Below are 23718 nucleotides of genomic sequence, written 5' to 3' on the forward strand. Positions count from 1 at the left end.
CTGAGAGTTTCCTTGGACTCAGGGGAGGTACTGATGGAGTGGAGATGTGCAAATGTGACCTCAATTCACAAAGGAAGATCAAACGGTGACACAAGTAATTACAGACCTGTTATCTACCAAGAAATCTGTATTTTTCAGAGTTACTAAAATAAGGATTCCCAACTACATTATAATTCACTTTTATTTTATATACAAAAAGTATAACTTATGTCTCTAACCTGCTAGGACTCATATGAGGATCATTTAGATATACCATTTTTTAAAACCATTTTTCACTCAAAATTTGTTTCATACATTACATACACAACAGCCGTAACTAAAGTTTCCCCCTTGATTCTCGATTAAAAATCTAAGAAATCTCTGCTGAACAAGATCAAAATTAATCCTCTGCATGCATGGATTTTCATGCGAGAGCCACTGTGTTAAAACAGTGCACTGTTGAGTCAGTTTGGTGTGACATAAGCACTGCGAAAGCAAAAATAAGAGTAGGAGTGTGTTATAGGCCTAATGACTCGAATGAGTACAATGAACAATTGTACAAAGAAACAGAGTGGGCTAGTAAATCAGAATGTCTTATAATGGGGGATTTTACCTTCCCAGATATTGACTGGAACTTGTGGGTTGGTCACTCACACACTAGTCAGATTTTGTGGATTTATTGGATGATTGTTTTCTGCAGCAACCAGAGAGAGTAATACTCTTGATCTGGTTATCAGCAGTGATCATTCGTGTATTAAGAATTTGCAGATAAAGGAACCACTAGGTGGCCTGACGTAGCCAAGTGGTCAGGAGCGAGAGTGCATAGCACGCGTTCCTTGAGTGACCGGTGTTCAAGCCCGTGACTACTAAATACGATAAATATTTGTATTGACGATTTATTGTAAACTCTACTGACTTGGTTGTCGTGCCGGAGTATAAACAGAAAATTTATTTATCACAGTGTACTGATGTGGGATTTATGTACTGATGTGGGATTTTTGCTTCCGTAAAGGTGGTACAGTGATCTCAGAAAGTTTTTAAATTCTGTACAGTGGGATCAACTGACGATGTTACCAACAGTAAATTCTAAGTGGGAAGCATTCAAGGAATTAATCGTGGATGCTACTAAAATTTTCATACTATTAAGAAATATTGTTCAAGGTTTAGGCCTAAATGATTATCTAATGAACTAATGAGACTCGTAACAGAGAAGAAAAATGCATGGGATGCATATAAATTATCAAGCGACTCAGAAGCCTATGGCAGATATAAGCTAGTCTGTAATCAGGTCACAAAAGAGGTTAGGCAGGCGAAGGTAGATTATGAGAAATCCTTGGCAAAAAATGCTAAGAAAAACAGCAAGGATTTCTTTACTTATATAAACTCTAAAAGGAAGGGGGATGAATCTGATTGGTCCACTTCACATCGATGGTTCGACTGTTGATAATCCTGCTCAGATAGCAAACAAACTGAATGAGTATTTTGCATCTACATTCACAAATGAGGAATTATTAAGGTTTGAAAATGGCAGACGGTTATAAAATTGTAGCAGGATACTTAATGATTTTGTAATAACTGAGAGCAAAGTGGAGGAGAAATTGTTGAAGTTAAACATAAGAAAAGCACCTGGGGTGGATGGGATCTATCCAATTATATTAAAGGAGGAGGCAAAGCAACTAAGCAAACCTTTAGCCATAATTATGAGAGCATCCTTGGACTCAGGGGTGGTTCCCACGGACTGGAGATGTGCAAATGTATTCCCAATTCACAAAGGGGGGGGTCGAAGGGTGACACGAGTAATTACAGACCAGTTAGTTTAACTTCTGTTCCGGGTAAAATAATGGAGTCACTGGTTAAAGATGCATTGCAGGATCATATAGACAAGACTGCAGCAATAATTCAGACACAGCATGAGTTTGTTAAGGGAAAGCCTTGTCTGACAAATTTGATAGGATATTATGATGTGGTTACAAAGGAACTGGATGTAAAAAAAATATTTTGATATCATATATTTGGATTTCAGGAAAGCTTTTGACACTGTTGCGCATGGAAGACTATTGTACAAATTGGAGCAGAATCGTATTAAGGGTGAGTTGTTACAATGGATAAAAGGATGGTTAAGTGGGAGAAGACAGAGGGTGATAATCAATGGGTGCTGCTCTTCTTGGACTAATGTTATTAGTGGAGTCCCACAGGGTTTGGTGTTGGGTCCACTGTTGTTTTGTATATTTATCAATGATATTTATGAAGGTATATGAGACTCAATGTCGAAGTTTGTAGATGATACAAAGGTTGGCAGGGTTGTTAATGACAGTAATGGCAGTGTGCTACTGCAACAGGACCTAGATAATTTGGGCAGATGGGCTAAGAAGTGGCAACTGAAGTTTAACCTTGACAAATGCAAAGTACTGCATATGGGTAGAAGTAACCCCAGAGAAACGTACCAACTGTGTGGTACTACACTTAAGGTGGTAGAAAATGAAAAAGACCTGGGAGTAATTGTGCAGTCAGATATGAAGTTTTCTGAGCAATGCAGACAGGCTGCCAGGGCAGGTCATGGGGTTTTGTCAATGATATATAGGAATTTTGCTAGCAGGGAAAAGGAGGTGATTGTCCCTCTGTATAAGGCAATGGTCGGGCCACGCCTTGAGTACTGCGTACAGGTCTAGAGGCCTCATTTTAGGAAGGATGTAGATTTACTTGAGCGTGTACAGAAAAGGGCAACAAGATTGGTGAGCGGAATGAAGGGATCCTCTTACCAAGAGAGGCTTAAGTTCTGCAAATTGCAGTGGCTGGAGACTAGGCACCTGCACGGTGATCTGACTGAGGTGTATAAGGCCTTGAATGGGCTGAGCACACTGAATTCTGATGGGATCCTTCCACTTTTTCAGATTACGAACCTAAGGGGGCTTAAATTCAAATTAAGAAAGGACAGATGTAGAATAGGTGGGCGGAAATTTGCCTTTAGCCAGCGGGATGTTAATTGCTGGAACAAACTTCCATCTGTCGTTGTGGAAGTTGATAGGTTGAATAAATTTAAGGAGGAACTGGACAGGCATTTGGAGGGAATGGTGTGATTTTTTTTTTTTTGGCTGATGCTGCATAAGCTCATACACTTGCTTTATTGCATCACATGCCACTACTACTACTACTACTACTACTACTATTACATGATCTCTGTTAAATTCATATACAGGTGACCCCTGCTTAACACTGATAATTCGTTCCGGAAAAACAGAATGCTAAGTGAATCCTGCTAAGCGAGCACCGCATTCCCATAAGGTAACATGTGTCTTTGTGAGTTGCGGTCGGTGCCACAGGATATTTCCTAATCAACAATAAACGGTAGTGAAAAAGATGCACAGATGTCAGTCAAAATATTCAAAATATTCTGCATTACATATGTATGTATGTGGTAACTACTTACGTGTCAAAATTAAACTTAAAATTCCAGTTAAAATCATGAATTTAATTGATCTAAATTGATTTAATTTAATTGATGAATTTAATCATGAAAAATGTGTTGATTTTGGGTTGTACTTTAGCTCTCTTCCTGGTAAAATAAAAGGAATTTTTATTTAAAATCCCCCACAGCGTTACCACTCAACAATAAAGTCAACCGATCCTTCACTGCTTTGAAACCTGGCATGTTTTTTCCTTTTTTCAATATGAAACTTATTTTAGGATTTGTTTCCCAAAAAAGTCCTGCTTCATCTATGTTAAAAACTTGAGAAGTATAACACATAATATCCTTCTTCAATAATTTTAACAAGTTCTTCTTTGAAAGTTTCGGCTGCTTGATTTGCACTTGTGGTTTCTCCCTGGATTTTAAATCTATTCAACCTTACTAGTTTTAAATGGTTCCGCTTTTTTTTTTTTTTTTTAAGGTGAGCTTTCTTCAGATCATCATATAGGCTAATAATCTCTTTTATTTTATTATTATTTATTTATTTATTTTTTATAATATTTAACTTAACTGAATTTTGCATTCGATATTACCTTCAATAAAATTAGTTAAAGTCTCTCCATTTCAATCCTAATAGCCAGCCTAGCCCTAGTTGCTTGCAGTGGAACAGCTGTCTTTCCCGCTTCTAAAATTAATTCTTTATTTTTATAATTGTTCTTACAGTTAAACCTGCCAGTCCTAAATTATGGCACACATCCGCTTGTTATTGACTGGAATCGAATTGCTTCAAAACGTCTAATTTAATTTTCAAATTCAGTCTTTTTCTTACATTTGTAGTCTTTGTACTGCATCCAGATGTTGTTGCTTTTTCATTCTTATCCGCCATTATTAAATCTTCAAAAATGTAACTGCATTGGTTGCATTAATTATGATTCAATGTTTGAGTAAACTGTCCGTTACGCACGATGTGATGTGACTAAGTGATGACTAGACTTTGGATAAATGCATATAATGCAAATATTACAAGCAATATACTTGATCATTTTTTAAAATGTTGATCTCGGAACTACGTAACAAGTCACTGTACTGCAATTAAATTATCATGCGAGAAAATTTCACTGAAGGTGGGAAAATTTCTCAAGTCAGCGTGACAAATGTTTTAATGCTGTTTTGCTATTCATTTTCAAGTTATCGACTACATCAGATGAAACATTTTCATTAAATATGCCAAAAATGCAATCTGTACGCTGGTAAAAGAGCGTTATAGTGATTTGTGACACTGTTATAGTCAAATACAGATTTATAATATAAGAACAGCATTATAGCGAATCAGAGTAAAATGAACTGCGTTATAATGAGGGCCTGCTGTATAAAGAAAGAAATAAAACAAATTTAATAAATACATAATTACATACTGAATACAGTATTATGTGAAAAAAAAATCAGTTTTGAAATTATACAATATGCTTAAACTTTATGCTACAGGATAATGCTAGGATAAAGAAAAATCTCTCACTTGAGCTGCAGACTCTACTAAGCCACAGATGGCATCTGATACATCTTTTACTGCTTCACCAAATTTCTCATGCTCACTTTTCTTTGCATGGTTGGCAATTCCTGTCATGCCATCTCCAAGGCTCTACATTATTAATACAAAAGAGTAAAATAATATTATTCCTAAGATTCTTAAAAATTACAAAACAAAATTTTGAAGATTAAGAAAGAAGTGCAAAGAATTATTTATCTCAATGAGAATATTGCATGAAAAAAGACAGCATTCATATATTAATATAATGTTGAATATACAAAACAAAAGTAACAGTAATTTTACATAGAGGAAACTTATCACTGTGATGGAAATGAAATAATATTCAGCAGAATATCTTTTTGGTACTTTCAATTAAAAATTAAATTAGTCCAGTATCATCTATCAATCACTGAGGCCAATGGGTTAAGCTCATTAGTCTTATCTATTAAGACAGAAATATCACTAATGGAGTTAAACTCATTACTGTTTTTTAAATCTTCTAAGGCCAATTTTGCTCAAATTGTGTCACTGAAATTATTCTTGTAAGGATGAAATCCTTTAATCCAAACTCCACCTTAAAATCTTGTCTTTTGTGTAAACCTTGGTTTTCCAATAAATGCACTAAGGCTGTTCAAGATAAGAATATCGCTTATCACAACTGGTTTGTATCTAAATCTTCAGGTTTATTTTCTGCCTACACCAAAGCTTGCAACAATTGTAAAGCAGTTATTAATCAGTCCTAACTAGATATTAAACAGGTTAAGTGCAAAAACCTTGCTTCTTGTGCAAACATTAGTTAAGCAGTCTGGTCGCTTGCCAAAGCTATCAGTTTCAACTATTGCCCATCTCTATTCCCAGCACTCTTAAAACCCAATAGTACTATTGCCATCTCAGCTAAAGATAAAGCCAACCATGATAGTATCCTACTTTTCTTCTAACTCTTTTATTGATTTTAAGGATTTAGAGCTGCTGGAACAAGTACAGAGAAGGGCAACAAGATTGGTGAGAGGAAAAAGGGGGTACTCTTCCCAAAAAAACAGCTTCAGTTCTGTAAATTGCAGTGTCTGGAGACTTTGTCATTGTGGAAGTTGTTTCAAGGTGATCTGATTGAGGTGTATAAGGCCTTGAATGGGCTGAGCACGCTGAATTCTGATGGGATCCTTCCACTTGTTCAGATTACTAACCTAAGGGGGCATAAATTCAAGTTAAGAAAAGTCAGATGTAGAATAGATGTGCAGAAATTTGCCTTTAGCCAGCGGGTGGTTAATTGCTGGAACAAACTTCCATCTGTCGTTGTGGAAGTTGATAGGTTGAATAAATTTAAGGAGGAACTGAACAGGCATTTGGAGCAAATGGTGTGATTTTTTTTTTTTTTTTTGGCTGATGCTGCATAAGCTCATACACTTGCTTTCTTGCATCACATGCCACTACTACCACTACTACTACTACCACCTAGTTAATTTCAATTCTTCTAAAACTCAATCCCATCTTAGATCTCACAAAAAGGATTCTTCCACTCCTATGCTTATCTTTGATGATACTAAGATTTCCAGACAAGATCACATATCTTTATTAGGGATTACCCTGACTTCTACAGTCCCTTGGCATAAGCACATCAAAATTATTGCTTCATCTGCATCTAAAAAAACTGGACTTTCTCTTTCACTCTTGGCATTATTTTTCTTCTAAACAGCTCTGTCTCTCTGTACTTTCTGGAGTAATGGAGGCCACAGAAGAAGCCATCATAGAAGAGGAGGTTATATTAGCCACAAATAAAATCAAATATACCCTTTCATGGAGTACTTCCCAAATCTGGAGTGGTGCCCCAAAACCTCTCTCGAAAGCATCCAGATTCCATTCAAAAGAGGACAGTTAGGCTAATTAGCATTAGTAGAGGCATATGATGCAAGAAAGGAAGCTTATGCAGCATCAGCAAAAAAAAAAACACGCTCCCATTTCACCCCTCTGTTCGTTCCAAGTACCTGTCCAGCTCAGCCTTAAATTAATTTAGGCTATCAACTTCCACAACAAAGGATGGAAGTCTGTTCCACCAACCAACCACCCGCTGGCTAAAGGCAAACTTCCGCACATCTATCCTACATCTGTCTTATCTTTGAGAACATTATCCGAGATGCTCTTCACCACCATTCAGCTGAGTGCTTTCGAACCATGAATAGCTACCATAAAACTAATTTCTTGCAAGACTTACTCCATACAGCATCACGTGCCTCGATGAAAAAATGTAACCAACATCCAAAATCTGTTCACTGGTGGTCAGAAGAATTAACAGATCTCCGCTCCTCTCTCCAGCGTGGAAGGAAAGAGTTACAAAGAAAAAGAAGAACACACCCACCACAAACAATAGCACAGCCCATCTGCTCAACTTTTCTAGATCGTGTTGCAGCAGCGTACTGTCATAAGTGTCCTTAACAACCGTGCCAACCTTTGTATCATCTGCAAACTTCGACATTAAGCTTGATATACCATCATCAATATCATTTATAAATACAGAAAACAACAATGGACCCAATACTGAACCCTGAGGGATTCCACTAATAACATTAGTCCAAGATGAGCAGTGTCCATTGATTACCACTCTCTGTCTTCTCCCACTCAACCATCCCTTTATCCTTAGCAGCAATTTAATAGAATAGAATATTTAATTGCAGCATGATAGACATACAATTAGTCCCGTCACGGCATGGTGGTGCCAGGGGTTTACAAAACATATTTACAAAAGAGATATACATGAGAAAAACATAAGTTACATCAGATTATTGGAAGGCAACAAAGCACAGTTTTACATTTTCAGTTCGACGAGGATTCCTTTCCTGTATTTTTGATTATTGACCACTTCTTGGAGGTCCCCGTCGATGGCTTGCAGTGAGGGCAGCATTTGCTTTGGCAGGAATCTGTCGGTTAGTACTAGCCGGTTATGGTTTGCTAGCAGCTGTGCTGAAGACTGGAGATAAGGGGGAGGAATGCGCAAAAGAGCAGTGATCCCAGAAGTTCGGCTCTGTAATTTTACCGGTGGCCATCTTGATGGTGAACAGCAGCCTTCTTTCTCCGATGTAGGATCAGAACCTGCGTAGTTGAAGGGCTTCTGCTAACTGCATTGATCTGAGAGCTGGGGGAAGGTGGAGTTTGCTGTTGGCCCATTCTGGTTCTGCAGAAGCCAGAATTCGGCAGATAATATTCTTTTAATGTTGGATTCGGCAGCCGAGGCCCATATCTCTGAAGCATACAGTATTGTCAGGTAAAGGATTGATACAATGTATCTTTTTACCAGTTGTGGGTCGGTGGTGTGGAGCAGCTGTTGTTTGGCGATCCAGCGTAGTGAATTTAGCCTCGACTGTATGAGGTTTACGTGATCGTTGAAAGATAGTTTGGAGTCGAAAACGACTCCCAGATCTTTGTGCGTTTGAACACTTGGAACTGAGGAGCCGTTAATCACAGGCTCCAACGATGTTGGGCTGCCCTTTAGTGAATAAATTATTTGTGCCGATTTTAGGGGGTTGATTTGGAGGTTGAAGGTATTGAGGTAGTCAGCCGTGTCCTGCAGTTTGCTAGTGATTTGCTGAGTGGTTTCGGCTGCCAAGTTGGATGGCGATATCCTAGTAAGGAGCTTGACATCATCAGCATATGTGATCCAATTGCACTTGTTGGTCAAAAATAGCACCATGATTGCTGCGAAGAGAATGCCAGACGAGACCCCCCCCCCCCCCGAGGCACACCAGCAGTTATGTGACGCGTGAAGGTCTTTGTTCCGATCTTTAGAACAAGGGTCCTCTTCGATAGGAGAGATTCTAGGAACCAGAGAACATCGCCGCGAAAATTGAAGTAGTTTTCTAAGAGACGTAGGAGATTAGGTATATAGATGGCATCAAATGCAGAATGGATGTCAAGATATATAACTGACAATTCCTGTCTTTGTTCAAAGGCTTCTAAGATGTTCAGAGTGGTTGTCGCAAGGTTAGTTATAGTTGACCTTCCTGATATCCCATAGTGTATTTGCTGAGGATTGTCACAGAGAATTTGATGGGTGACAGACGGTAGCAGTGCTTTCTCCAGAATTTTTAGCAATACAGAGGCGCAAGCGATGGGCCTATGTTGGCTTGGGAGGGTCGATTGTTGGTGCTTAGGAAGGGGCCAGACAGAGTACCTGTTCCACTGGGGTGGAAAGAAATGAACTTCGAGGCATCTGTTGTATAGGTTGAGGAGTGAATCGATGATGAAGACGCTTAAACATTTGATTATGAACTGGGGGATGCCATCGTCACTGGTGGTTGCTGTGAGAGGGAGAGTATTAATGGCCTGCATCAGTTGTTGCTTGGAAATTCGGATCGTAGTGAAACTCTCAGTGGGATGAGAGCGGTTGAGGAGTGGCAGATTAGAAAATCTGGCAAAGTAGCTGAGCCAGTCAATTGGGTCGATGTTGCTGGAAGAACTAGCCTTTGTTCTGTAGAATGGTTTCCCCCTTTTTAGGGTTCTTTCGAGATGCTTTTCAATTGCAGCTGATTTGTTTCTTTTGAATTCGGCCCTGGCTTTGGAAAATGAAATGCGGTCTTGGACATTGCCGGAAGCTTTCCACTTGGCGTGTAGTAATTGTTTGTAGTGGAAACTTTGGTTGAGCTGGGGAGTCCACCATGCTCTGGAGTGCGGAGTAATGGTGACTGTCTTGGTAGTGATGTGAAGGGCTATGGTATTGATCCATTTGGTCATTAAATCGATTGTGAGGCTCAGTTCACATCCATCTAAGATGTTCCATGGGACAGTGGATGCAGCTTCAATGCAGAGTGCTGGATTCAGAAATTTTGGAGCGGTGACCTTTTTCACAGATTTGGTTTTGGGGGTATTGAAATATTTTTTGAGTAGAAGAGCTGTAAATATGATTGGTTGGTGGTCTGATTGAAACATGTCGGCTGTGGTTTCTTCGAGTTGGCATATTGCCGAGGAATAGACTATGTCCAGTAGGTTTTGGTCTCTCGTTGGCTGGTAGTTAACTTGGAATATTTGGATTGATTGGAGAGATTCTGTGAGACGACTTTTGAGGTGTTGGGTAGATGGCAGAAGATTGAAGTCCCCACATACGATATGAGTGGCTGCTGGGTGGAGATTATTTATTAACCAGTTAGTGGCTTCATTGATGGCCATCATAGTTGGCGTTGGAGGAAGGTACAGGGATGCGACGTCTATAGTGGTACCTTGATGTTCCAGAGTTATCATTAAGGCTTCCACGTCTTGAGAGATACTTGAGACAGAGTGTATGATGGAGAACTTTATCGTATTGAAAATTATAGCAACTCCACCCCCTCTGCGGTTATCGCGAGAGGCAGCCAGTACATGAAAGCTTGCAGGAATGGAGCAGCTTATACCTGTCTGGTTCGCCTCTAACCACATTTCAGCGAGGCACAAGATGTCTAGTGAGTTTGAGAGTAGAATCTCTTCCAGTGTATTAAGTTTATTTCTTAAGGACCCGATATTCTGGAACATCATGCAGATGGTAGGAGAGGTTGTAATGCTAATCCTCACGGGAGGGAGCCTTGCTTCCCAGCTGTGAACAAGTAGAGGCTCTCGATAATGAGAGATCAGGACAGGGATGAGGCGACCATGGGTTCTCTCGCGTTGAGGATGGTATTACCAACCTTGGGCGAAGTTTGTTCCAGTATGTTAGTGTGGGAAGATTCTGGTGCTGGCATCCTTTCTGGCAGGCAATTATAATCGCCAAGTCAGCTGTGACTGCGGTGGGAGTACTTTTGTCGGATCTGAGTAGTTGCTTTAGGTTTCGAGGTTGATTGTGAACAAATGGCCTGATCCTCGTTCCAACATTCCAAATGGCGACGATTCCTATCAGGTCTACTTGCTGCCGGCTATAGTCAATTTTGAATGCAGCATATTGTTGACTCCTAGTTTGTAGTTTGTGTACAGTTGGCCGTAGATTCAGCTCTTCGTATATAACCTCCAATGCCACACTGCTCCAATTTGTACAGCAGTCTTCCATATATGTGCAACAGTATCAAAAGCCTTTTTAAGATCCAAATATATGATATCAAAGTTATTCCCTGCATCCAGCTCCTTTGTGACCACATCATAGTATCCAATCAAATTGGTCAGGCAAGACCATGCTGTGTCCGAGATATAACTGAAGTCTTGTCTAGATGATCCTGCAGTGCTTCTTTAACCAGTGCCTCCTAAGATGCATTTAGGACTAAAGCCTCACTCTGCGAGCAAATTTAGACTATGTATATATTAAGTTTGTTTGTTTGTTAGTTATTTGGTTTTTAGGAGCATTAGTAACTAAGGCCATATTGCTCCGGGGATAAGCGGTGGTCATTCCCTGACATTTTCCGCATCCTCCGTATTTGGTGGTCACGGGCTCGAACCCCGGTCTAATCAAGAAGCGTGTGCTACGCTCTGCTGCTCCTGCCCACCTGGCTACGAAGGTGCCTATATATTAAGTGCAATAGCATCATTAATACACAGCCATTTCTGAATAAACAGAATATTTATAAGGCGGCATCATTTTAAGTTATATCTCATATTGTGATACCTTCACAACAAGTTGCCATGATATTGCACTACTTTGAATAAGTAATGCTTCACCTAAGGAGAAGACTAATGTACCTATCTGAGAATAAGTAACATTAGCCTTCTCCTTAGGTGAAGCGTTACTTATTCGAAGTAGTGCAATATCATGGCAACTCGTTGTGAAGGTATTCACAATACGAGATATAATTTAAAACGATGCCGCCTTATAAATATTGTTTATTCAGAAATGGCTGTGTATTAATGATGCTATTGCACTTAATTGGTCTATAATTACTTGTGTTGCCCTTTGAACCTCCTTTGTGAATTGGGGTCACATTTACACATCTCCAGTCCATGGGTACCTCCCCTGAGTCCAAAGAAGCTCTCATAATTATGGCTAAGGATTTGCTTATTTCCTTTGCTGCCTCCTTTAATATAACTGGATAGATCCCATCCACCCCGGGTGCCTTTTTTATGTTTATCTTCAACAATTTCTCCTCCACTTTCCTCTCAGTTATTACAAAATCATCCAGCTTACTGCCAGAGTTTAACTCACCTCTGGCATTCCCCTTCCTGAATAACTCCTCATGTGTGAATGTAGATGCAAAATACTTGTTTAGTTTGTTAGCCACCTGAGCAGAATCCTCAACTGTTGAACCATCAATATCCAGTGGACCAATCTGATTCATCCTTTTCCTTCTAGAGTTTACAAAGGTAAAGAACTCTTTGTTGTTTTTCTTTACATCCTTTGCCAAGGATTTCTCATAATCTGCCTTTGCCTGCCTAATCTCCTTTGTGACTTGGTTACAGACCAGCTTATATCTATCATAAGCTTCCATGTCACCCATTAATTTATATGTATCCCATGCATTTTTCTTCTCTGCCATATGTCGCATTAGTTCATCTGACATCCATTTAGGCCCAAACCTTGAACAATATTTCTTAGTTGGTATGTAAAGCCTAGTAGCTTCCAAGATAAATTCTTTGAATGCTTCCCATTTTGAATTTGCTGTTGGTAACATCATCAGTTGGTCCCACCGTACAGAATTTAAATACTGTCTCAGACCACCATAGTCACCTTTACGAAAGCAAAAACCCTTCCCTTTACTCCTGATGGTAGTTACCTCTTTGAGTAAATCCCACTTCAGCACACTGTGATCACTGCCACCTAGTGGTTCCTTTATCTGCAGATTCTTAATGCATGAAGAATCACTACTGATAATCAGTTCAAGAGTATTACTCCCTCTAGTTGCCTCCCAAACATGGTGATGTAGAAAACAATCATCCAATAAATCCACAAAAGCCTTGCTACTGTGTGAGTGACCAACCCACAAATTCCAGTCAATATCTGGGAAATTGAAATCTCCCATTATAAGACTCTCTGGTTTACTGGCCCACTCTATTTCCCTGTACAGTTCCTTATTATACTCATCAGAGTCATTAGGCCTACAACACACTCCTACTCTCAATTTTGATCTCCCAATGCTTATGTCACACCAAACTGACTCGACACTGCACTGTCCAGTGATGTCGACTGGCTTCACTTCCTTGGATTTTATGTGTTTCTTAACTAATAGTATAACCCCTCCTCCCTTCCTAACTTGTCTATCCTTCCTGTACACATTGTACTCCCCAAATTCCAGTTCTGCATTCCTTATATCTGTGTGACACCACATCTCTGATATCCCAACGATATCTGCCTTTGATGTCCTGAGCAATACCTCAAATTCATCAAATTTATTTACCAAACTCCTAACATTGGTGTACATGCAAGTATACATGCACCTGTTCCTATTCTTAGCTACCCTAACATAACCCATGTGTTTACTTGTACCGCAATCATTCCCAGCAGTCTCTGAAATATTCTGCATCTTGTTTTCCAGGCTGCTACTCATTCCAATAGAAGTAATGCAAGAATCACTTTCACCTCTGCCAGTGGCTACTGTTAATCTATTAGTCTTTGTATCCCCCCACAAGCTAGCAGTTTCTGACCCACCTAACACTGCCTGGATAGCACCAGCAAATATTCTTGCACCCTTTCTATTTAAGTGTACCCCATCCCTGTAGATGCAGTCTCTCCTGTTAATTAATGACCCATCTCTTACAAGGTCTCTCCACTCTGTCTCACAGACATTCTGTTTTTGCTGCAAGCCTTTTCTATAGATACTTCCATGGGTACTGTTCTTTTGAATTGGCTTCTATAATTCCCACACTCTCTTCCAAACCAATCTGACCATGTGCCACAACCAGTCAGTATCCTTTTACTGTCAAACTTCAAACTCACAGAACCAACTTTTCTTCTCCTTTGTTTATTCCTTTGACTTTCATTTTCTGGACCAACCCCCCTTCACACATATTTCTTGAAAATTACAATCTACAGAAATTCAGATCTAATGTCAAAAAAGTGTCTTCTTTCATCTTTTCAACCAATGCATGGTACTAAGTACTAACACTTTTTGTGTTTAGAGTTTACAAAAAAAAAAAAAAAAAAACTCATTCATGTTTAATCCATTAATGAGATTCTGCCCTATTTCTTTAAAAAATATATTAAACAAACAATCCTGTTGTACTCTGTACTCTCCAGTACTTTATATAAAAAAATTAAAACCATGAACCAGAAGATATAAACTCTATTCAACTTCAGCAAGTGTTCAAAATGCTCTATAAGTAGATATCCACTGCCCATACTTGTGTGTCTTTTGTGAAAAGGCAGTGGTATTCTTCCCACAGTGCAGATTTTTTTGCACTGCTTCTTTATGCAGCTACAAGGATTTCTTATAGGAAAAGAAAGAAATAAAACTAGAGAGATTATGTTTCTTGAGTTACAGAAATGTTAACCTATTCTACTAATGGAATTTAATTTTCCTTTTGTTTAAGAATTAGGCATGGCATGGCACACAGTGAGTGCACTCAAAATCTGCAATGCTAAGACTACTTATAGACAGAAGAGAAGGAAGGGAAATATTCTCAGATGTCATCCTTATTTTCTTATGAAACATGATAACAGCTGGATGTAAATGGTTTTTCTAACACAACAAATGTTAGTGCCATTTATGGTCATATCTGGTAGTTCTAGTTTGAGATTGAAAATTAATTCATGAAAAAGTAATCAAAACTGCTGGGTACATTACATTAAAAATTTTTGGAAAACTGAGACATATATATATATATACAAAAAAAAAATAGTTTAGGTTGTCAGGACAAATCCTGAAAAACCAGGACATCTGGTCACTCTACCTAAATTCAATTTTTGAGTCTAGTTTTTCTATAACTCTTTCATGAGTGACTTTCTTGAAGATATATGGGCTCCCTACAATCAGATTATGATAGGAGCTTACTTGCTCTCCATGGAAATAGTTTCTTTGTAACATTTTTGAAGTTTTTAAAAACGAAAACTTTATACTTTATGCTTTTAAGTATTAATTTATTTTTATTTTGACTTGATGTCCCAACATTATAATCAAACTGTTTTCAAAATCAAACCAGAATTTAAAAAAAAAACCCTAATAAATGATAAAAATAAGGTTACAAAAAATATATATATATTTTTTTTTTTGAACCAATAATATCCTCCACATTATCATTAGCCATAAGGAAACCTGAGGCTTTTGCTGCACCAGCCAAAAAAAAAAAAAAAAAAAAATTTCTGTGTTACCCTGAGAGAGAGAGAGAGAGAGAGAGAGATAAAGATTCCCTTCTTCTTCTCAAGAATCAAGAGAAGATTGATGATATCCAGCTCAGGACTCTGGGTGTGCCAAGCTCATACTCACCAGATATGAACTCCTTAATTTCATCAACTTCAGGATCTAAATTCCAGACAATTCCTTTAATTTTATATCATCATCATTGTCATCAGCCATTTTAAATCCACTGCATGATAAAGGCTTATCCAGCAACTTTCCAGTTCCTCTGTTTTGTGCAATGGCCATCCATTTACTGCCCACCAATTCTTGAATTTCATCTGTCCATCTCCATTGTTGCCTTCCAGGTTTTCTTTTAGCTCCCCTTGGGCACCATGCTGTTATTTTCTTACTCCATCTGTCATCATGTCTTCAAGCTACGTGTCCTGCCCAAGTCTATTTCAGTTCTTTAATTTTGTTAAGAATGTCCTTTACTTGAGTTTGCTACTTAATCCATGTGTCTTTCTTCTTATCCAACAGTCTGATTCCTAATATAATTCATTCCATTCTTCGCTGTGTAGTGTTCAGCTTCTCTCCCATTCTTTTAGTGAGTGCCCAAGTTTCACTTCCATATGTCATGGTGGGGAGTATACATTGGTTCATTATTTTACGTTTCAGATGTGACTATATTTCCTGAATGCTATCCATCCAAAATTTATTCTTCTTCTGACTTTCAGCCATTTATCTTATTACAGTTAATGACTTGTTCAGTATAAGCATATGAATCCACCTTTTCAATTTCTGTTCCTTCAATGATTATGTCCCTTCCTATGGCATACTTGTTCATCACTACTTTTGTTTTAACCATATTCAAGTCCTAATGTCCGAAATCCTTACTAATTCTGAATAACTGATGAAGCTCTTCCTATAATTCTTCAGGATCACAGCTTAGGATTAACAATGTCATCTGAAAATTGTAGGTGCCTCCGTAGCCAGGTGGGCAGGAGCAACAGTGCGTAGCACACGCTTCTTGATCAGACCGGGGTTCGAGCCCATGACCACCAAATACGGAGGATGCGGAAAGGTCAGGAAATGACCACCGCATATCCCCGGAGCAATATGGCCTTAGTTGCTAATGTTCCTAATAACAACAATAACAATATTCAATATTCTGAAAATTGTAAATGGTTTAGGTACTCTACATTCACACTGACTCCTTTCTGCAACAAGTCTAATCTTCTGAAAGCTTCTTCAAGGGCAGCAGTAAACAACTTCGGAGATATTGTCTCCTAGTCAAACTCCTTTCTCAATTTTAAATTTGTTACTGTCTTTGTCTAGTCTAATAAAGGAGGAAGTGCTCCCATATATTTTCTCCAAAATCATAATTGTACGGGATGTCTATGCCTTGTCTTTCCAATGCCCGAAACATTCCCTTATGCTGTATGGAGACAAATGCCTTTTCATAATCCACAAATGTCAGGAATATTGGTGTTTAATGTTTTATATTCAATTACTTTCTCCATTAGCTGTGATATTACATGAAGGTGATCCATAGTTGAGAATCCTGTCCTAAAGCCAGATTGCTTTTTCGGTTCATTCTCATCAAGTATTCTTTCTAATCTGTTAGTAATGACCATTGTGAACAATTTGTAGATGTGGGACAACAAGCTAATTGGCCTATAATTTCCAATTTCTGATTTATCTCCTTTCTTATGCAGCAAAATTATGATTGCATTATTCCATTCCTTAGGCATCACACCTTTCCTAATGTATTTTGTGAAAAGTCTTGCCAGTTTCTGTGTCATGTCTCTTCCTCCCAATTTTAACAACTTTACAGTAACTTCATCTTCACCTGGGGCATTTTGATTCATCATTTCCTTCAATGTCTGTTCTACCTCATCAGGAAGGATATGTCATATGCTAATTTGTGATCCATCTTTCCAACTGCTGGCAACATTCTCTTGCTCCTTATATAATACTTTATAGTAGTCTTCTGCTATTTGAATTATAACTTCTGTGTTATTTATAAGTATACCATCACTATTCTTCGGTTTCAGTTTCATTTCTCTTTTTGTATTACTGCTCATGACTGCTGATTTAAGTCTTTTGTTTTCCCTTAATGTTTGTTCTACTTTTCTTGTGTTAATTCTTCTTATGCCCTCTCTCAGTCTCTTTCTAATAGCTTTGCATAATCAGTATACTAAATTTTGTCCTTGTCAGTGTTTATCTTACTCCTCATTTGTTGTCTTCAGTTCATCACGACATGTGCTTCTTGACTAATTTTTTGCTTCTTTGGATTTCTTTTTAACGATAGGTTTCTAGGGCTTTATCACTTTCAGGAAGTTGTATTCCTCATCATATTAATATTATAAGCCAGATTCAAACAATGGCTGACAGGTATGAAGTTCTTCTCTAATTTTTAAAGCTATTTTTGTGCTACCATTTATTAAAAAAAAATAGGAACGGAACTTGTATAAAACTGTCTACTATTAGTTAGAAACTTAGATAAAAAGATGGCAGCACATGCGGATGAATTTCAAGATAATTCATTCATAAACAAACTCATCATTAGAAATATACTTGAAATTACTAAAAAAGAAATGTAGACACATATGTACTCCCACACAAGAAAAAAGGTCAATAGATATGTTTAAAATTTGTTTTAGTTATTGTCAAACTAAGACAAATTGCCCTAAAATGCAATCAGAAGTCAGCTTCTTCTGATAATATAATTTTTTATTCTTACCTTGGACTTCTCCATCACTGTATCTAGGCATTCATAATATGAAGCATCGTTAACTGGCTCACTAGGATTGTCAAGAAGTGGCCTCATCATCTAAAATATAATGAAAACAAAAAAAAAATCTTTAAAGTGAACAAGAAACCACAAGTCATAATAACTAAAAGGAAAAATTAAAAGTTTAAGTAATCAACTCTACATAAATATGATGAGGGCTGTTTCCTAACTTTTCCCTCCATACCCTATGTTTAAAAGTGAAAAATTAAATTATTCATGATTTCAAGTTAAATGCTGTATATCTTTTCAGTGGGGGGCACTCCTTTTATAAGAAAAAAGAATTCTAAAGTTTCACTATTACTGAATATTCAATGCAGTAAGAGAATGACAATGAGCTGCTAACCTCTATCTTAAGAAAATTTATGTTATCTAAGATTAAACTGAAGGTTAGCAAATGAAAGCAACCACAGAAACAAAATGTACTTCTGTTACCCCATTGGTACAAGGTCACTACACCTATCTGACTGGGTCACTTCTCTTACTTCTGTTACCAATGGGGGTAACAGAAGTAAGAAATGGATGTTTGATGAAACCAGATAGCCATCTACAGGAACATCAGAAAAGTGAAGAAAGAGGATAACAGATGCATTGATCAAAGATACTCAAGGAGTTCTGTGGTAACCTGTGGAGCAGTGCAGTTAACTATAACAGCAGTATTCCATGGACAGACCTAAATTCGAAGAAAACCAAGGACATACAAGAGATGACAGAAAGGGAGATTCGGGAGGAAGAAGTACAATAGTTGATGACGAAGTCTCACAATTGGTGAACCTCCAATATAGATAACATCCATAACTGGTACAAGAAGTACAGCTGCACAAATAGGCACATAGTAGAGCAGTTCACAATCCCAGAGTCTTGGACTCAAGGAATCAGCTATCTGAAGGCTAAGAACAGACACGACATACCAGTGAAGTACAGATCAATCATATGTCTCCCAAAGACACTGACCAGTTGCATAATCAATATCTCAGATCACTTGAAGAGCAAGAACATCATGAATGAGCAGCAGAAGGGATGTACACAGATGAGCAAAGATTGCATGGAGCAACTGACCACTGATGAAGCAGTTATTGAGCAAGCCTACAATAGGCACCTCAACCTGTACACAGCCTACATTGACTACCACAAGGCCTTCAACTTCATCCCACATAGCTGGCTGGCATAGAGGTCTGAAGATCTACAAAGTCAACCTGACACTGACACACTTCATAGAAGCAACCATGGCAAAGTAGCGGCCAACCATCAAGGTCAAGAAAATCATGACCTGATCAATTCCATCAGAAGAGGAATCTTCCAGGGAGATGCCCTGAGTCCACTATGTTTCTGTCTAACACTCAAACCCACTGCCCACTATGCTCAACAACAGCATGTACAGGTTCTTTCTACATTACAACAAACTATATGTGGCAACCAAGAATCAATTCAACGGCTATCCTAGATCACCAAAGAGTACAGCACTGACATCAGGATGCAATTTAGCCTAGACAAATGCAAGACGAGCAAAGATATTTATATCTTTGCTCGTCTTGCACCACGGAAAGCCAGGCTGCTGAAACTACTAGCTAAAGAAAGACTGGTGAGGAGATTAAAGCCATGAGAGAGAGAGCGAGCAAATTATAGAAGCCAATTCAGAAGAAAAGTGCCCATGGAAGTATCTACAGAAAAGGCATGTAGCAAAAACAGAATGTATATGAGACAGAGAGTGAAGAGACTCTGCTAGAGATGAGTCTTTAATTAACCTAACTGCCATCTTTTGAATGAAATCTAGAAGCCTGAGAGAGGTTTTGGAGGCATCACCCCAGATGTGCAAACAATATGGTAAGGCGGATTTGTGATTTGTACAGAGTGAACAGCTGTTTGGAAGAAAAGTAACGCAGAGAGCGAAAGATAAAACCAAGTTTTTAGATGCACAGGATGCAATATTTGTAATGTGCTTATGCCAAGAGATTTTAGAAGTCAGGGTAATTCCCAATACAGATATATCTATGATCTTGACTAGAAATCGAAAGGTCATTGAAGATAAGCATAGGAGCAGAAGAATCTTTTTGCCAGACATAAGGATTGAAATAGACAAAGTTATCTTTGCCCCACTTGAGAATTACATGAAGATCAGCATTTAAAGAATTGGTAGTGGATATTTGAGAAGTTGAAGCTGTATGTGCAGAGCAAGTTTTCTCAAACTGGAAAGTGGAATGCAATGTGCTATCATCAGCAAAACTGTGGATAGGATTTCTGGTCAACAAAAGGTCATTAATATACAAGAGGAAAAGAGTGGGAGAAAGAGCTGAATCTTGGGGAACATCAGTATTAGTGAGAAGTTAGAAGACAGAGAGCCATCTACCACCAATCTGCAGTGAGCGATCAGACACAAAACTAGATACCCAATTACAAAAAACAGTTGGCAAACCATAAGAAGGAACCTTGTTTAGAAGACCTTTATGCCAAACACGATCAAAAGCCTTTTAAACGTCAAGAGCAACTGCTTGAGTTTCACCAAACTTTTCCACTGAATTTGTCCATAGATGGTTAACATACACCATTATATCACCAGTGGATCTACACTGATAAAATCCATACCAGCAATCATTGATCAGATGGAAGGTTTCTAAACAGTTTACAGGTTGGCAGTTAATTGATTTCTACATTAATTTAGAAACAGAAGAGGTAACTGCAATGGAATGATAACTGAATGGGAGGGATTTGTCGCCCTTTTTAGGAATTGGCTGGATATCAGCAAATTTCAAATTATTCCAAAGGTGTTTTTCCTTTGGAATAATTTAGTATCAAGATTCATCAAAATCCTTCTAACATTCTTTTGACGGAAGACAACAGGAGGTATTGAATGGAGCATACTGGGAATAGTGAGAAGTGGTTTACCAAGATCATTAATACAAGAGTTGGAAGAAAAACAGGATTCTAGCAGGTCAGCTTTATCCTTGGCTGAAATTACAATAGAATCATCATCTGGTTTTGACAGAGAGAGAGAGAGAGAGAGAGAGAGAGAGAGAGAGAGAGAGAGAGAGAGATAAGTTGCGGCCAATAGCTTTGGCAAGAGATTACAATGCATTGCTACCATTTGGACAAGAAGCAAGTTTTCTACTCTTAACCTGCTTGAAATCTAGTTTGGACTGATTAATAACTGCTTTACAACTATCAAGAGCTTTGGTGTAAGCAGAAATGAAACTGAAGATTTGGAAACAAATTAATTATGATAGGGAACATTCTTCTCTCGAACAGCCTTGGCACATTTATTGGAAAACCGAGGTTTAGATAAAGGACAAGATTTTAAGGTGGAGTGAGGAATAAAGGATGTCATCCCTACAAGAATAATTCCACTGACCGATCTGAGCAAACATTGACATCAGAAGTTTTGAAACAGTAATCTGACTAAGGAAAACAAATCTCGCAGATCATTCCATTTTGCATTCTTTAATGCCAAACAACATGAGGTTGAGAATGGCCATGAGAGAAAGGCACTGTTGGAGAAGAGACCATCACCAAGTTTTGATATGAGGTGCCTAGAGGACCACTCACCTTGATCGTGTACTTAGAAGGGTTGTTTGTGAGAAAAGAGAAAGCGTGTTGGCTGTGTGGTTAGAATAGTGTGCGATTCTGGTAGAAAAATTAACAATCTGTGTGAGGTCATAAGTATTTGCAAATGCCTCAGCATCTTGAACCATTGGGTCCATGTGACTAGAAAACGGAAGCCAACTGGAGTTGTGAATGTTAAAATCACCAAAGAACATTGCCTCACTGTTAGGAAATTTGGGCTAGAGAAAGTCAAGTTTCGAAGAGAGGAAGTCAAAGAGTTCCAAGTGATTAGTGGAGTTGGAAGAATGATAGAGGCAACAGATGAATATGGCAGAATGTGGTAGAGAGATTTTAAGTCAAAGAAGATCGAAAAGAGGACATTCCAAATGACTAAGTCTCTGGCAGGGAATATTAGAATGGAAATATGCACAAATCAGATCTTTAAAGCGAAAGGAATCATACAGCAAATAATTTGGACAACTGAGATGAGTAGTGGTCGAATGAAACGATAGCTGAGATTCTGTCAGAAAAAGTACTTTGGGTTTGGCAGATTGTAAATGAAAATGGACATCAGTGAGATGAGAAATGAGACCAAGTATATTTGTGAAATGAATGAGGAGGTTAGATCTGTTCAGATAAATTTGCTTTATTAGTTTGACAATTGATGGTGTATTCAGTAGTAAGAAAAGGTGAGTGGGGGATATGCTGTATGAAATAATGAAATTTTTGGATATGGATAACAGACGGTAAGAATATATCCAGATCCTTACATAATGTGGCCTCAACAATGCTTTCCCCCCATATACACACTACTCGGACTCCCTCTAATTACAATCTGGCAGAGCAGAAGCAGAGATTATACACCAGCTGATCAAGAGTTGCCAATAGGTTTGGTCCGGTGCACTAACTAGCTGCTGGTATGCAAACACCATATTAGAGCTCTACCCTCGAAATGTAATTTTTGTTTTTGTTTTTTTTTTTTTAGGAGCATTAGCAACTAAGGCCATATTGCTCCGGGGTATGCGGTGGTCATTCCCTGACCTTTCCGCATCCTCCGTATTTGGTGGTCACGGGCTTGAACCCTGGTCTAATCAAGAAGCGCATGTTAAGCACTGCTGCTCCTGCCCACCTGGCTACAGAGGTGCCCCTCGAAATGTAAGGAAGATTGGATCTCACCATGGTGTCCACCATAATTTCAAAAGCCATCAATCATACTGCATGATGGAAGAGATGGGGAAGGGTTTACCAGAGCTATGCACTAGAGACTAAACATGGGTTCCACCATTTCAAGCCTCCAGTTAGCAAAGTGGACAGGAGCGGCAGTGCATGGCACACGCTTCTTGATTAGACCGGGGTTCGAGCCCGTGACCACCAAATACGGAGGATGCGGAAAGGTCAGGGAATGACCATTGCATATCCCCAGAGCAATATGGCTTTAGTTGCTAATGCTCCTAAAAACCAAATAACAACAAACATTTCACCACTTCATGGGAGTTATTATCTACCACGCAGTATTGCCCGGTAACACAGAGTTGCAGCATTCCTCTGTGTGCTGTGGGTGCAACACCACAACGTGCTTACCCTGGTTCACACTGGGTGGTCAGCCACAGTGTGCTACGTGCCGTATTTCAGGACTTGCACATGGAAGTTATACCTAGGGTTAGGAACAGTTCCACCATCATGAAGTTGCAAGCAGAGGATTTGACTGTCACAGACTGGACTTTGTCGAAATTAGGTCCACTTGACTTGAGTGTCACCTGAATATCAGTTCTATCACCATTTTAGACTCCGGTAGCAAGTACAGCTTGGAATATCTGAAAGAATGTCTGCGACAACCTCAATGACCAAAATACGTTTGGTCATCTTATTTTATAAGTCAGGCAAAATATTTCTGGCAATACCAATGAAATCAATAATATCAACTAACAGACAGTCATCAATATATCTAGAGGTAAAAATGTATGATTACAATTAATAGTTTTCATGTATAGATTTTCATAATAATGCAGACAGAAATTAGCTATAAACAAACGGAATGAAATACACACTGAAATTGCTGGTATAAAAGCTTTCCATCGTTATAAACATAATTGGAATACATAAGCTTGTACAATTGTTACAGTTATTTATATTTAGGTTAATGATATTTTTATATTCTTAAAATATACAGTAAGTATAATTTAATTTCACCCAAACTGACAGGACCATCACTGAAACAGTCCATTAGAAACAGTGAAATTTAGAATACGGGAGGGCGTCGATAATATGAACTAATTGGGACTGGGGGCAGTTCGGAATTCCAATTTGTTTGGATTTTGGAACTTAT

At 38.5% G+C, this 23718-nt stretch overlaps 1 protein-coding gene across 5 annotated transcripts in view; it reads right to left on the minus strand.

Moving 5' to 3' along the window:
- rhea (Talin_middle and talin-RS domain-containing protein rhea) overlaps positions 1–23718 on the minus strand; it is a 771509-nt gene that overhangs the window by 226408 nt on the left and 521383 nt on the right. For all 5 annotated transcript variants that reach the window (XM_090388755.1, XM_090388752.1, XM_090388753.1 and 2 more), the window contains exons 36-37: positions 17808–17897; positions 4902–5024 (exon numbers count right to left, since the gene is read on the minus strand). In XM_090388755.1, the coding sequence (XP_090244881.1) occupies positions 4902–5024; positions 17808–17897 (213 nt within the window). The remainder of the gene's footprint in view (positions 1–4901; positions 5025–17807; positions 17898–23718) is intronic.

The sequence above is a fragment of the Mastigoproctus giganteus genome, chromosome 14 (genome assembly GCF_048544385.1).
Source record: "Mastigoproctus giganteus isolate SK-2022 chromosome 14, ASM4854438v1, whole genome shotgun sequence".
NCBI lineage: Eukaryota > Metazoa > Arthropoda > Arachnida > Uropygi > Thelyphonidae > Mastigoproctus > Mastigoproctus giganteus.